Source organism: Lampris incognitus, chromosome 12 (assembly GCF_029633865.1).
Source record: "Lampris incognitus isolate fLamInc1 chromosome 12, fLamInc1.hap2, whole genome shotgun sequence".
Classification (NCBI taxonomy): domain Eukaryota; kingdom Metazoa; phylum Chordata; class Actinopteri; order Lampriformes; family Lampridae; genus Lampris; species Lampris incognitus.
In genome coordinates, this window is record NC_079222.1 from 56,443,542 (window position 1) to 56,459,861 (window position 16,320).

At 44.4% G+C, this 16,320-nt stretch overlaps 1 protein-coding gene across 1 annotated transcript in view; it reads right to left on the minus strand.

Annotated features, from left to right (window-relative positions):
• sptlc1 (serine palmitoyltransferase, long chain base subunit 1) overlaps nucleotides 1–16,320 on the minus strand; it is a 113,422-nt gene that overhangs the window by 16,511 nt on the left and 80,591 nt on the right. The window contains exon 11 of the mRNA XM_056290742.1: nucleotides 4,741–4,837. Within this exon, the coding sequence (XP_056146717.1) occupies nucleotides 4,741–4,837 (97 nt within the window). The remainder of the gene's footprint in view (nucleotides 1–4,740; nucleotides 4,838–16,320) is intronic.

Sequence of the window (16,320 nt, forward strand, 5' to 3'; positions counted from 1 at the left end):
TTAACAACACTCAATAAGCGTTTGGGAACTGAGGACACTAATTGTTGAAGCTTTGTAGGTGGAATTCTTTCCCATTCTTGCTTGATGTGCGACTTCAGTTGCTCAACAGTCCGGGGTCTCCGTTGTCGTATTGTGCGCTTCATAATGCACCACACATGTTCAATGGGAGACAGGTTCTGGACTGCAGGCAGTCCAGTCCAGTACCTGCACTCTTTTACTACGAAGCCACGCTGTTGGAACATGTGCAGAATGTGGCTTGGCATTGTCTTGCTGAAATAAGCAGGGACGTCCCTGAAAGACGTCGCTTGGATGGCAACATATGTTGCTCCAAAACCTGTATGGACCTTTCAGCATTAATGGTGCCTTCACAGATGTGCAAGTTACCCATGATGCCATGGGCACTAACACCCCCCATACCATCACAGATGCTGGCTTTTGAGCTTTGGGCTGATAACAATCTGGATGGTCCTTTTCCTCTTTAGCCCAGAGGACACGACGTCCATGATTTCCAAAAACAATGTGAAATGTGGACTCGTCAGACCGCAGCACACTTTTCCACTTTGCATCAGTCCATCTCAGATGAGCTCGGGCCAGAGAAGCCAGCGGCGTTTCTGGCTGTTGTTGATATCTGGCTTTCGCTTTGCATGGGAGAGTTTTAACTTGCACTTGTAGATGTAGCGACCAACTGTGTTAACTGACGATGGTTTTCCCAAGTGTTCCTGAGCCCACGTGGTCATGTCCTTTACACAATGATGTCGGTTTTTAATGCAGGGCCGCCTGAGGGGTCGAAGGTCACGGGCATTCAATGGTGGTTTTGGGCCTTGCCGCTTACGTGCAGAGATTTCTCCAGATACTCTGAATCTTGTGATGATATTATGGACTGCAGATGAGGAAATCCCTAAATTCCTTGCAGTTGTACGTTGAGAAACGTTGTTCTTAAACTGTTGGACTATTTGCTCACGCAGTTGTTCACAAAGTTGTGAACCTCGCCCCATCCTTGCTTGTGAACGACTGAGCCTTTCGGGGATGCTCCTTTTATACCCAATCATGACACTCCCCTGTTTCCAGTTAACCTGTTCACCTGTGGAATGTTCCAGACAGGTGTTTTTTGAGCATTCCTCAGCTTTCCCAGTCTTTTGTTGCCCCTGTCCCAGCTTCTTTGGAACGTGTTGCAGGCATCAAATTCAAAATGAGTGAATATTTGCAAAAACAATAGAGTTTATCAGTTTGAACATTAGATATCTTGTCTTTGTAGTGTATTCAATTGAATATAGGTCGAAAAGGATTTGCAAATCATTGTATTCTGTTTTTATTCACATTTTACACAACGTCCCAACTTCATTGGAATTGGGGTTTGTATTTAAGGTATCTAACACCAACTGACCTTGTGTGAAAAAATAATTGCCCCCTTAGTTACTCAATCAACCAATTAACCAAATGTAACTGATAGTGAGGTTCAGCTAACTGAACACAGCCAGTCCCGTTGAACCTTGCCACGAGTGACATACTCCCTCTGATGAGCTGTGAGGCTGGAACCTTGTGGACACAATTGGACCCATGTTGTCAGCATAAAGACGAGTCAACGTTGAACCGTCTGGGCACCATGGGTCCCATTATGTCTGGCATGAAGCAAAGACAGTATTTCTCAGTAAGAATATCACACCACCAGTCACACATGGTGGTGGAGGTGTGATGGTGTGGGGATGCTGTCCTGCCTCGTGACCTGCACAACTCGCCATTACTGAAGGAACCAGTAATTCTGCTCTTTACCAAACTTCTCAAGCAGAATGTCTGCTCATCTGTCTTTCATACAACACAATACAATACAATACAAAACAAACAACTTTATTAATCCCGCTATGGGTCATTTGTTTGGAGAAGTTTGTCAACACAAAACACAGTAGAATGCAAACAAACAAATAACACAAACAATAAATAATAACACCCCAGGGAGCTGAATGTGGAATAAAATCTATAAAATCTATAAAAGTACACAATTACTACTAATACTACTACCACTATTACTACTATTACTACTACTTTCGGCTAATCCCGTTAGGGGGCGCCACAGCAGATCATTCGTTTCCATTTCTTCCTGTCCTCTGCATCTTCCTCTGTCACACTAGCCACCTGCATGTCCTCCCTCACCACAGCCATAAAACTCCTCTTTGGCCTTCCTCTTCTCCTCTTCCCTGGCAGCTCCATATTCAGCATCCTTCTCCCAATACACCCAGTATTTCTCCTCCACACATTCAAACCATCTCAATCTTGTCTCTCTTGCTTTGTCTCCAATCCGTCCAACCTGAGCTGTCCCTCTAATATACTCGTTCCTAACCCTGTCCTTCTTCATCACTCCCAATTAAAATCTTCAACTCTGCCACCTCCACCTCCTGTCTTTTCATCAGTGCCACTGTCTCCAAACTATATAACATAGCTGGTCTCACAACCATCTTGTAAACCTTCCCTTTAACTCTTGCTGGTAACCTTCTGTCACAAATCACTCCTGACACTCTTCTCCACCTACTCCACCCTGCCTGCACTCTCTTGTTCCTCAGGGAGCTGAATGTGGAACCAAATCTGTAAAATCTATGAAAGTACACAATAAGAAACACAACAAGATTAACTTAATAAAGACAATAAAACAATCTGATAAAACCACGATGGAGCATTTGATAATGGAGTTGCAACAGGTATATGAGTGATTTAGAATAAGGGTTACTTTTACAAGCAGGTAAAACATAACGATGCCCTGGTGGCAGCAGTGAACATTCACTTGCTGTAACGTGTCCTGATGTCCAGAAGAAGCCACAAGACTTGCTGCTTTCTGGAGGATTTGTTGGTTACAAAAATAATTCAGATGTCTTTGTTTCACTCCGGTGATGTTAGAACAGATGTTAACAATGCTGTTGAGCTATTTCTGTCTTTTACCGTGAGGCTGTGAAATCAGCAGGTAAAAGACAAACTATGTCACTTTTATCGATCTTTTATTGAGAGTCGTCTGAGGACGACAGGACTGACAGAAATGAATTTACTTTACGGAGAAGGTGAATTCACTGTTGCCCCCGTTTCACAATAGCCCCAGTGTTCACATCAGATGTAAGATGTGACCACTGAGATGAAGCTGCAGCATGAGTGGGTAATGTAGCAGTACAATAATCCACAACACAACACAAGTCCACATGTGAATGGCTGAAAACAATCAGGGTCTCTTAGTGGCTTGATCAGAGTCCTGACTTGAAGCCAGCACAGAAGCTGTGGCAGGAACTGAAACAAGCAGTCCATGTCCTACCAGTGTGTCTGAATTAAGGCAGTTCTGAAAAGAAGAGTTAAGGGGCTAACATTCCTATGCAGTAATGTGAAAGATGGATATTTAACAACAGGAAGTGTTTGGTTGCAGTTACTGCTGTGAAAGGTGCTGCAACCAGTTATTCAGTTAGGGGAGCAGTTACTTTTCACATAGCTGATGAGGCTGAACTTTTTTCATTAAAGTGGAAGCAGACAACTTTTTTGCTTTACCGTATCATTATGAAGTAAACGACTGCACAGTGTAATGGCTATAGAATAATGACATCATCGGTTTTTAGACTGGTTCTCCAAAAGCCTCGCCTTCACTCTGCATGCCTGTCTGCTACCGGGCATGATCTTTCCCAGCAAATTGATTTATGGCACAGGAAGCGCATCACCCACCCAGTAGCGGGCTGGGCAATGGCGGACAGGGTAAGAACTGAAGTAACTGCTGGAACTACCCGGCAAGAGAAAAACAACCCAGCTGACAGAGAAGGCAAAGAGGGCGAGTGATAGAAGATGAGATAAAGGAAGAGTGAACCTCAGATGGGCACGAGGACTTGAGACTTTCAGTTGGCATTATTTTTACTTGATCAGTAAGTAACACAACCTGCTACTTATTAATACTAACAGATGTTTTACTCTGCCTTCATCATAGCACTGAAACTGGGGTTTTTAGTTTAAATTGGTCATATGGTTGTTTCTTGCATCGGACAGTGGCCTGGCTGCTAATAAATGGAAAGTGAGTGACACAAAGTTGGAGAGGGTAGAAGCTTCAGTGGTAGAAAGTTAAAGAGGGTAGAGGCTTCAGTGATAGAAAGTTAGAGAGGGCAGAAGCTTCAGTGATAGAAAGTTAGACAGGGTAGAGGCTTCAGTGACAGAACGTCAGAGACGGCAGAAGCTTCAGTGATAGAAAGTTACAGAGGGTAGAAGCTTCAGTGATAGAAGGTTAGACAGGGTAGAGGCTTCAGTGATAGAAAGTTAGACAGGGTAGAGGCTTCAGTGATAGAAAGTTAGACAGGGTAGAGGCTTCAGTGATAGAAAGTTAGACAGGGTAGAGGCTTCAGTGATAGAAAGTTAGACAGGGTAGAGGCTTCAGTGATAGAAGGTTAGACAGGGTAGAGGCTTCAGTGATAGAAAGTTAGACATGGTAGAAGCCTCGGTGACAGAACATTAGAGAGGGTAGAGGCTTCGGTGATAGAAAGTTAGAGAGGGTAGAGGCTTCGGTGATAGAAAGTTAGAGAGGGTAGAAACTTCAGTGATAGAAAGTTAGAGAGGGTAGAAGCTTCAGTGATAGAAAGTTAGAGAGGGTAGAGGCTTCGGTGATAGAAAGTTAGAGAGGGTAGGAGCTTCAGTGATAGAAAGTTAGAGAGGGTAGGAGCTTCAGTGATAGAAAGTTAGAGAGGGTAAAAGCTTCAGTGATAGAAATAAATAAATACACATGGATTTCCTCACCTGGGTCCTCTTCCATGATGTCAAGGGCTTCTATGGCAGCAGCAGCCAACATGGGGGGTAAGGAGGCAGAGAAACAGTAGCCCTGGCCTGATAAACGCTTTAAATAAACCCATACACACACACACACACATTCAAACAACAATTAGTTCAGAATCAACATTCAGTAATACACAGTATGTGATGCTACATCCCCAGACAAGTGACAGCAGTGATGAGTACTGTCTTGCTCTCCATTGTTTTGTTTTACACTTTCGAGTGTTGTGTCTTTCATAGTCCGGTGTATGGCATGTTGACTGGCTATGAAATAAGTGACCTCACGTTATTTCTGGTGGCGTATCGCAAACCTTGAACTCAGTGTGAAGCATCTCAGGGGAATCTTGTAATCTGCCACCCCAGTGACTTCCAGTCATGAAATGTGAAATGCCCTTGGGCAGAGTTGCGACATGCTCACTGAATGGAAATCATGTCAAGTTGTGTAGTGTTTACCAGGCTTCAGTTGTGTAGTGTTTACCAGGTTTAGTTGTGTAGAGTTTACCAGGTTTAACTGTGTAGAGTTTACCAGGTTTAATTGTATAGAGTTTACCAGGTTTAGTTGTGTAGTTTACCAGGTTTAGCTATGTAGGTTTACCGGGCTTTAATTGTGTAGTTTACCAGGTTTAGTTGTGTAGAGTTTACCAGGTTTACTTGTGTAGTTTATCAGGCTTCAGTTGTGTAGAGTTTACCAGGTTTAGTTGTGTAAACTCAGGTTTAGTTGTATAGAGTTTACCAGGTTTAGTTGTGTAGTTTACCAGGTTTAGTTGTGTAGTTTACCAGGTTTAGCTATGTAGGTTTACCAGTTTTAGTTGTGTAGAGTTTACCAGGTTTACTTGTGTAAACTCAGGTTTAGTTGTGTAGTGTTTACCAGGTTTAATTGTGTAGAGTTTAAACCCAGCCACTGAGGATGCACAAGCCAGTGCATCCTTAGTGCCGGTCCCAAGCCCGGACAAATGGGGAGGGTTGCGTCAGGAAGGGCATCCGGCATAAAATCTTTGCCAAATCAAATATGCGGATCATAAATTACGGATGATCCGCTGTGGCGACCCCTAACGGGAGCAGCCGAAAGTAGTGTAGAGTTTACCAGATTTAGTTGTGTAGAGTTTACCGGGCTTCAGTTGAGTAGTTTATCAGGATTAGTTGCATAGCGTTTACCAGGTTTAGTTGTGTAAACTCAGGTTTAGTTGTATAGAGTTTACCAGGTTTGGTTGTGTAAACTCAGATTTAGTTGTATAGAGTTTACCAGGTTTAGTTGTGTAGAGTTTACCAGGTTTAGTTGTGTAGTGCTTACCAGGTTTAGTTGTGTAGCGTTTACCAGGTTTATTTGTGTAGTGTTTACCAGGTTTAATGATGTAAACTCAGGTTTAGATGTGTAGTCTTTACCAGATTTAGTTGTGTAGAGTATACCAGGTTTAGTTGTGCAGTTTACTAGGTTTAGTTGTGTAGTGTTTACCAGATTTAGCTGTGTAGAGTATACCAGGTTTAGTTGTGCAGTTTACTAGGTTTAGTTGTGTAAACTCAGGTTTAGTTGTATAGAGTTTACCAGGTTTAGTTGTGTAGTTTACCAGGTTTAGTTGTGTAGTTTACCAGGTTTAGCTATGTAGGTTTACCAGTTTTAGTTGTGTAGAGTTTACCAGGTTTAGTTGTGTAAACTCAGGTTTAGTTGTGTAGAGCTTACCAGATTTAGTTGCTTAGAGTTTGCCAGGTTAATTGTGTAATGTTTACCAGGTTTAGTTGTGTAAACTCAGGTTTTGTTGTGTAGTGTTTACCAGGTTTAATTGTGTAGAGTTTACCAGACTTAGTTGAGTCGAGTTTATCAGGATTAGTTGCATAGCGTTTACCAGGTTTAGTTGTGTAAACTCAGGTTTAGTTGTATAGAGTTTACCAGGTTTGGTTGTGTAAACTCAGATTTAGTTTCATAGAGTTTACCAGGTTTAGTTGTGTAGAGTTTACCAGGTTTAGTTGTGTAGTGTTTACCAGGTTTATGTGTGTAGCGTTTACCAAGTTTAGTTGTATAGAGTTTACCAGGTTTAATTATGTAAACTCAGGTTTAGATGTGTAGTCTTTACCAGGTTTAGTTGTGTAGAGTATACCAGGTTTAGTTGTGCAGTTTACTAGGTTTAGTTGTGTAGTTTACCGGGCTTTAATTGTGTAGTTTATCAGATTTAGTTGTGTAGAGTTTACCAGGTTTACTTGTGTAGTTTATCAGGCTTCAGTTGTGTAGAGTTTACCAGGTTTAGTTTTGTAGTTTAACAGGGTTAGTTGTGTGGTGTTTACCAAGTTTAGTTGTGTAGTTTACCAGGCTTCAGTTGTGTAGAATTTACAAGGTTAATTGTGTAGCGTTTACCAGGTTTAGTTGTGTAGAGTTCACCGGGCTTCAGTTGTGTAGAGTTTATCAGGTTTAATTGTGTAGTGTTTACCAGGTTTGTGTAGAGTTTACCAGGTTTAGTGGGCTGCTTTAGGAGAAGGGCTGTAATATGCGTGTTTTCTTGGTGATTTGAAGAAGACTCTTCTTTCTTCATCGTTATTTCCTGTGGGTTTATGTTCTCCTTCCTAGCCTGGTCCTAATCTGCTTGGGACACCCAGTGACATTGCAGTCATGTCGAAATCACACATACTTTGTGATCCATAAGGATCTGCACCCCTGTCTAGTGCATCCATCTAGTGTCTAGTGCATCCCTGTCTAGTGTCTAGTGCACCCCTGTCTAGTGTCTAGTGCACCCCTGTCTAGTGTCTAGTGCATCCTTGTCTAGTGTCTAGTGCACCCCTGTCTAGTGTTTAGTGGACCCCTGTCTAGTGCATCCTTGTCTAGTGTCTAGCGCACCCCTGTCTAGTGAATCCCTGTCTAGTGTTTAGTGCACCACTGTCTAGTGCATCCTTGTCTAGTGTCTAGTGCAGCCCTGTCTAGTGCAACCCGGTCTAGTGCATCCCTGTCTAGTGTCTAGTGCACCCCTGTCTAGTGCATCCCTGTCTAGTGTCTAGTGCACTCCTGTCTAGTGCATCCCTGTCTAGTGTTTAGTGCATCCCTGTCTAGTGTTAAGTGCATCCCTGTCTAGTGCATCCCTGTCTAGTGTCTAGTGCATCCATGTCTAGTGTTTAGTGCACCCCTGTCTAGTGCATCCTTGTCTAGTGTCTAGTGCATCCCTGTCTAGTGTCTAGTGCACCCCTGTCTAGTGCACCCGTCTAGTGTCTAGTGCACCCCTGTCTAGTGCATCCTTGTCTAGTGTCTAGTGCATCCCTGTCTAGTGTCTAGTGCACCCCTGTCTAGTGTCTAGTGCACCCCTGTCTAGTGCACCCGTCTAGTGTCTAGTGCACCCCTGTCTAGTGCATCACTGTCTAGTGTTAAGTGCACCCCTGTCTAGTGCATCCTTGTCTAGTGTCTAGTGCACCCCTGTCTAGTGTCTAGTGCACCCCTGTCTAGTGCATCCCTGTCTAGTGTCTACTGCACTCCTGTCTAGTGTTTAGTGCATCCCTGTCTAGTGTTTAGTGCATCCCTGTCTAGTGCATCCCTGTCTAGTGTCTAGTGCACCCCTGTCTAGTGCATCCCTGTCTAGTGTTTAGTGGACCCCTGTCTAGTGCATCCTTGTCTAGTGTCTAGTGCACCCCTGTCTAGTGCATCCCTGTCTAGTGTTTAGTGCACCCCTGTCTAGTGCATCCTTGTCTAGTGTCTAGTGCAGCCCTGTCTAGTGCAACCCAGTCTAGTGCATCCCTGTCTAGTGTCTAGTGCACCCCTGTCTAGTGCATCCCTGTCTAGTGTCTAGTGCATCCCTGTCTAGTGTTTAGTGCACCCCTGTCTAGTGCATCCTTGTCTAGTGTCTAGTGCATCCCTGTCTAGTGTCTAGTGCACCCCTGTCTAGTGTCTAGTGCACCCCTGTCTAGTGCATCCGTCTAGTGTCTAGTGCACCCCTGTCTAGTGCATCACTGTCTACTGTTAAGTGCACCCCTGTCTAGTGCATCCTTGTCTAGTGTCTAGTGCACCCCTGTCTAGTGTCTAGTGCATCCCTGTCTAGTGCATCCCTGTCTAGTGTCTAGTGCACCCCTGTCTAGTGCATCCCTGTCTAGTGTTTAGTGGACCCCTGTCTAGTGCATCCTTGTCTAGTGTCTAGTGCACCCCTGTCTAGTGCATCCCTGTCTAGTGTTTAGTGCACCCGTCTAGTGCATCCTTGTCTAGTGTCTAGTGCAGCCCTGTCTAGTGCAACCCAGTCTAGTGCATCCCTGTCTAGTGTCTAGTGCACCCCTGTCTAGTGCATCCCTGTCTAGTGTCTAGTGCATCCCTGTCTAGTGTTTAGTGCACCCCTGTCTAGTGCATCCTTGTCTAGTGTCTAGTGCATCCCTGTCTAGTGTTTAGTGCACCCCTGTCTAGTGCATCCTTGTCTAGTGTCTAGTGCAGCCCTGTCTAGTGCAACCCGGTCTAGTGCATCCCTGTCTAGTGTCTAGTGCACCCCTGTCTAGTGTCTAGTGCACCCCTGTCTAGTGCATCCCTGTCTAGTGTTTAATGCATCCCTGTCTAGTGCATCCCTGTCCAGTGTCTAGTGCATCCCTGTCTATTGTTTAGTGCACTCCTGTCTAGTGCATCCTTGTCTAGTGTCTAGTGCATCCCTGTCTAGTGTTTAGTGCACCCCTGTCTAGTGCATCCTTGTCTAGTGTCTAGTGTAGCCCTGTCTAGTGTCTAGTGCATCCCTGTCTAGTGCATCCCTGTCTAGTGTTTAGTGCATCCCTGTCTAGTGCATCCCTGTCTAGTGTCTAGTGCATCCCTGTCTAGTGTTTAGTGCACCCCTGTCTAGTGCATCCTTGTCTAGTGTCTAGTGCAGCCCTGTCTAGTGCTTCCCTGTCTAGTGTCTAGTGCAGCCCTGTCTAGTGTCTAGTGCACCCCTGTCTAGTGCACCCTGTCAAGTGCACCCCTGTCCAGTGTCTAGTGCATTCCTGTCTAGTGCACCCCTGTCTAGTGCACCCTGTCTAGTGCATCCCTGTTGCTATTTTTGCTAAAACCTCTTCGGAGGGCGCCAAAAATTCCTCTATGCAGGAAAAACCTTGACAGCTTTATCAGAAATGTGTTTGGAGGAGAAGCTGCTGTGGAGAAGTGATGCAGACGTCTTCTATATAAGCTTCATGAGGCGACTTTTTAATTTCAATAATAACAGATCACTTCGGGCTCCAGGTGTCGTCAAATGCTATTTTTGTGGTCATACACTACCAAAGCACTGATTGGCCGACTTTGAGAACAAACCAAGCCTGGAATACTAAACCAAGTCTCGATGCTAGTGCTAGTGTTGTACTGATGTTGCTGCTGAAGAGAAGAGGCCAGGCCAAGACAAGCTAACAGTCAGTATGGTCACCAAGGCCCCGGGTCCCTGAGGGGCGATACTATGCACTAAGATATGGGTAGCTGTTTGTGGAATACAGCCATATACCGCCCCCATCAGAGACGACCTGACTCCATCAGCAGCCTCCTTGCAGAGCTCCTGGCACAGCTGCGTCACAACCAGTACCAGCTATTGGTTTTATATGCAAACTGCAGTAACCATTCATTAGAGTTACAATGGTCATGTGTACTACACACAGAGAACTGGGGGTAGTTGCAATAGTTGTGAAGAGGGAACAATGATCCCTGAACGGGGGGGGGGGGGGGGTGTTAACAGTACATTAAGAGTGTCGCCATTTTACAATGCTGTGATGGCACCTATTCCTCAATCCTCTATGAATAGCACACGTGGCCATTTTAAATAAATAATGGTCACAGCAATTTGCATATGAAACCAGTTGCTGGCTTTGGTTGAGTCATAAATGTGTCGGTTTCAGTCATTATGCGGCTGTGCTGTTTATGAGGGTGGGATACCTGCAGTCAGCTGAGGCACAAGAGGTCATGATGATGATGATGAAACAACTGTATTGTGTATAAGGGTGAGGATACCTGCAGTCAGCTGAGGCACAAGAGGTCACTTACATGATGATGAAACAACTGTATTGTTTATGAGGGTGGGAATACCTGCAGTCAGCTGAGGCTGAAGAGGTCATGATGATGATGATGAAACAACTGTATTGTTTATGAGGGTGGGGATACCTGCAGTCAGCTGAGGATGAAGAGGTCATGATGATGATGATGATGAAACAACTGTATTGTTTATGAGGGTGGGGATACCTGCAGTCAGCTGAGGCTGAAGAGGTCACTTAGATGATGATGAAACAACTGTATTGTTTATGAGGGTGGGGATACCTGCAGTCAGCTGAGCCTGAAGAGGTCATGATGATGATGATGAAACAACTGTACTGTGTATAAGGGTGGGGATACCTGCAGTCAGCTGAGGCTGAAGAGGTCACTTAGATGATGATGAAACAACTGTATTGTTTATGAGGGTGGGGATACCTGCAGTCAGCTGAGGCTGAAGAGGTCACTTAGATGATGATGAAACAACTGTACTGTGTATAAGGGTGGGGATACCTGCAGTCAGCTGAGCCTGAAGAGGTCATGATGATGATGATGAAACAACTGTATGTTTATAAGGGTGGGGATACCTGCAGTCAGCTGAGCCTGAAGAGGTCATGATGATGATGATGAAACAACTGTATTGTTTATGAGGGTGGGGATACCTGCAGTCAGCTCAGGCTGAAGAGGTCACTTACATGATAATGAAACAACTGTATTGTTTACAAGGGTGGGGATACCTGCAGTCAGCTGAGGCTGAAGAGGTCATGATGATGATGATGAAACAACTGTATTGTTTATAAAGGTGGGGATACCTGCAGTCAGCTGAGGCTGAAGAGGTCACTTACATGATGATGATGAAACTAATGTATTGTTTATGAGGATGGGGATACCTGTAGTCAGCTGAGGCTGAAGAGGTCACTTACATGATGATGAAACAACTGTATTGTTTATGAGGGTGGGGATACCTGCAGTCAGCTGAGACTGAAGAGGTCATGTTGATGATGATGAAACAACTGTATTGTTTATGAGGGTGGGGATACCTGCATTCAGCTGAGGCTGAAGAGGTCACTTAGATGATGATGAAACAACTGTATTGTTTATGAGGGTGGGGATACCTGCAGTCAGCTGAGGCTGAAGAGTTCACTTAGATGATGATGAAACAACTGTACTGTGTATAAGGGTGGGGATACCTGCAGTCAGCTGAGCCTGAAGAGGTCATGATGATGATGATGAAACAACTGTATTGTTTATGAGGGTGGGGATACCTGCAGTCAGCTCAGGCTGAAGAGGTCACTTACATGATAATGAAACAACTGTATTGTGTATAAGGGTGGGGATACCTGCAGTCAGCTGAGGCTGAAGAGGTCACTTAGATGATGATGAAACAACTGTATTGTTTATGAAGGTGGGGATACATGCAGTCAGCTGAGGCTGAAGAGGTCATGATGATGATGATGAAACAACTGTATTGTTTATAAAGGTGGGGATACCTGCAGTCAGCTGAGCCTGAAGAGGTCATGATGATGATGATGAAACAACTGTATTGTTTATGAGGGTGGGGATACCTGTAGTCAGCTGAGGCTGAAGAGGTCACTTACATGATGATGAAACAACTGTATTGTTTATAAGGGTGGGGATACCTGCAGTCAGCTCAGGCTGAAGAGGTCATGATGATGATGATGAAACTACTGTATTGTTTATGAGGGTGGGGATACCTGCAGTCAGCTGAGGCTGAAGAGGTCACTTACATGATGATGAAACAAATGTATTGTTTATGAGGGTGGGGATACCTGCAGTCAGCTGATGCTGACTGCAGGTATCCTCACCCTCATAAACAACTGTATTGTTTATGAGGGTGAGGATACCTGCAGTGAGCTGAGGCTGAAGAGGTCATGATGATGATGATGAAACAACTGTATTGTTTATAAGGGTGGGGATACCTGCAGTCAACTGAGGCTGAAGAGGTCACTTACATGATGATGAAACAACTGTATTGTTTATAAGGGTGGGGATACCTGCAGTCAGCTCAGGCTGAAGAGGTCATGATGATGATGATGATGAAACAACTGTATTGTTTATAAAGGTGAGGATACCTGCAGTCAGCTGAGGCTGAAGAGGTCATGATGATGATGATGAAACAACTGTATTGTTTATAAGGGTGGGGATACCTGCAGTCAGCTGAGGCTGAAGAGGTCACTTACATGATGATGATGATGATGATGAAACAACTGTATTGTTTATGAGGGTGGGGATACCTGCAGTCAGCTGAGACTGAAGCGGTCACTTAGATGATGATGAAACAACTGTATTGTTTATGAGGGTGGGGATACCTGCAGTCAGCTGAGGCTGAAGACGTCATGATGATGATGATGAAACAACTGTATTGTTTATAAGGGTGGGGATACCTGCAGTCAGCTGAGGCTGAAGAGGTCATGATGATGATGATGATGAAACAACTGTATTGTTTATGAGGGTGGGATACCTGCAGTCAGCTGAGGCTGAAGAGGTCATGATGATGATGATGAAACAACTGTATTGTTTATAAGGGTGGGGATACCTGCAGTCAGCTGAGGCTGAAGAGGTCACTTAGATTATGATGAAACAACTGTATTGTTTATAAGAGTGGGGATACCTGCAGTCAACTGAGGCTGAAGAGGTCACTTAGATGATGATGAAACAACTGTATTGTTTATGAGGGTGGGGATACCTGCAGTCAGCTCAGGCTGAAGAGGTCCCTTACATGATAATGAAATAACTGTATTGTTTATAAGGGTGGGGATACCTGCAGTCAGATGAGGCTGAAGAGGTCATGATGATGATGATGAAACAACTGTATTGTTTATAAGGGTGGGGATACCTGCAGTCAGCTGAGGCTGAAGAGGTCACTTAGATGATGATGAAACAACTGTATTGTTTATGAGGGTGAGGATACCTGCAGTCAGCTGAGGCTGAAGAGGTCACTTAGATGATGATGAAACAACTGTATTGTTTATGAGGGTGAGGATACCTGCAGTCAGCTGAGGCTGAAGAGGTCACTTAGATGATGATGAAACAACTGTATTGTTTATAAGGGTGAGGATACCTGCAGTCAGCTGAGGCTGAAGAGGTCACTTAGATGATGATGAAACAACTGTATTGTTTATGAGGGTGTGGATACCTGCAGTCAGCTCAGGCTGAAGAGGTCACTTACATGATAATGAAACAACTGTATTGTTTATGAGGGTGGGGATACCTGCAGTCATCTCAGGCTGAAGAGGTCACTTACATGATAATGAAACAACTGTTTTGTTTATAAGGGTGGGGATACCTGCAGTCAGCTGAGGCTGAAGTGGTCATGATGATGATGATGAAACAACTGTATTGTTTATAAGGGTGGGGATACCTGCAGTCAGCTGAGGCTGAAGAGGTCACTTAGATGATGATAAAACAACTGTTTTGTTTATAAGGGTGGGGATACCTGCAGTCAGCTCAGGCTGAAGAGGTCACTTACATGATAATGAAACAACTGTATTGTTTATGAGGGTGGGGATACCTGCAGTCAGCTCAGGCTGAAGAGGTCACTTACATGATAATGAAACAACTGTATTGTCTATGAGGGTGAGGATACCTGCAGTCACCTCAGGCTGAAGAGGTCATGATGATGATGATGATGATGAAACAACTGTATTGTTTATGAGGGTGGGATACCTGCAGTCAGCTGAGACTGAAGAGGTCATGATGATGATGATGAAACAACTGTATGGTTTATAAGGGTGGGGATACCTGCAGTCAGCTGAGGCTGAAGAGGTCATGATGATGATGATGATGAAACAACTGTATTGTTTGTGAGGGTGGGGATACCTGCAGTCAGCTCAAGCTGAAGAGGTCACTTACATGATAATGAAATAACTGTATTGTTTACAAGGGTGGGGATACCTGCAGTCAGATGAGGCTGAAGAGGTCATGATGATGATGATGAAACAACTGTATTGTTTATAAGGGTGGGGATACCTGCAGTCAGCTGAGGCTGAAGAGGTCACTTAGATGATGATGAAACAAATGTATTGTTTATAAGGGTGAGGATACCTGCAGTCAGCTGAGGCTGAAGAGGTCACTTACATGATGATGAAACAACTGTATTGTTTATAAGGGTGGGGATACCTGCAGTCAGCTGAGGCTGAAGAGGTCATGATGACGATGATGATGAAACAACTGTATTGTTTGTGAGGGTGGGGATACCTGCATTCAGCTGAGGCTGAAGAGGTCACTTAGATTATGATGAAACAACTGTATTGTTTATAAAGGTGGGGATACCTGCAGTCAGCTGAGGCTGAAGAGGTCACTTAGATGATGATGAAACAACTGTATTGTTTATAAGGGTGGGGATACCTGCAGTCAGCTGAGGCTGAAGAGGTCATGATGATGATGATGAAACTACTGTATTGTTTATGAGGGTGGGGATACCTGTAGTCAGCTGAGGCTGAAGAGGTCACTTACATGATGATGAAACAACTGTATTGTTTATAAGGGTGGGGATACCTGCAGTCAGCTCAGGCTGAAGAGGTCATGATGATGATGATGATGAAACAACTGTATTGTTTATAAGGGTGGGGATACCTGCAGTCAACTGAGGCTGAAGAGGTCACTTAGATGATGATGAAACAACTGTATTGTTTATGAGGGTGGGGATACCTGCAGTCAGCTCAGGCTGAAGAGGTCACTTACATGATGATGATGATGAAACAACTGTATTGTTTATGAGGGTGGGGATACCTGCAGTCAGCTCAGGCTGAAGAGGTCACTTACATGATGATGAAACAACTGTATTGTTTATGAGGGTGGGGATACCTGCAGTCAGCTGATGCTGAAGAGGTCATGATGATGACGATGAAACAACTGTATTGTTTATGAGGGTGGGATACCTGCAGTCAGCTGAGGCTGAAGAGGTCATGATGATGATGATGAAACAACTGTATTGTGTATAAGGGTGGGGATACCTGCAGTCAGTTGAGGCACAAGAGGTCATGGTGATGATGATGATGGAACAACTGTATTGTGTACGAGGGTGGGGATACCTGCATTCAGCTGAGGCTGAAGAGGTCACTTAGATGATGATGAAACAACTGTATTGTTTATGAGGGTGGGGATACCTGCAGTCAGCTGAGGCTGAAGTGGTCACTTAGATGATGATGAAACAACTGTACTGTGTATAAGGGTGGGGATACCTGCAGTCAGCTGAGCCTGAAGAGGTCATGATGATGATGATGAAACAACTGTACTGTGTATAAGGGTGGGGATACCTGCAGTCAGCTGAGCCTGAAGAGGTCATGATAATGATGATGAAACAACTGTATTGTTTATAAGGGTGGGGATACCTGCAGTCAGCTCAGGCTGAAGAGGTCACTTAGATGATGATCAAACAACTGTATTGTTTATGAGGGTGGGGATACCTGCAGTCAGCTGAGGCTGAAGAGGTCACTTACATGATGATGTAACAACTGTATTGTTTATAAGGGTGGGGATACCTGCAGTCAGCTGAGGCTGAAGAGGTCACTTAGATGATGATGATGAAACAACTGTATTGTTTATGAGGGTGGGGATACCTGCAGTCAGCTGATGCTGAAGAGGTCATGATGATGACG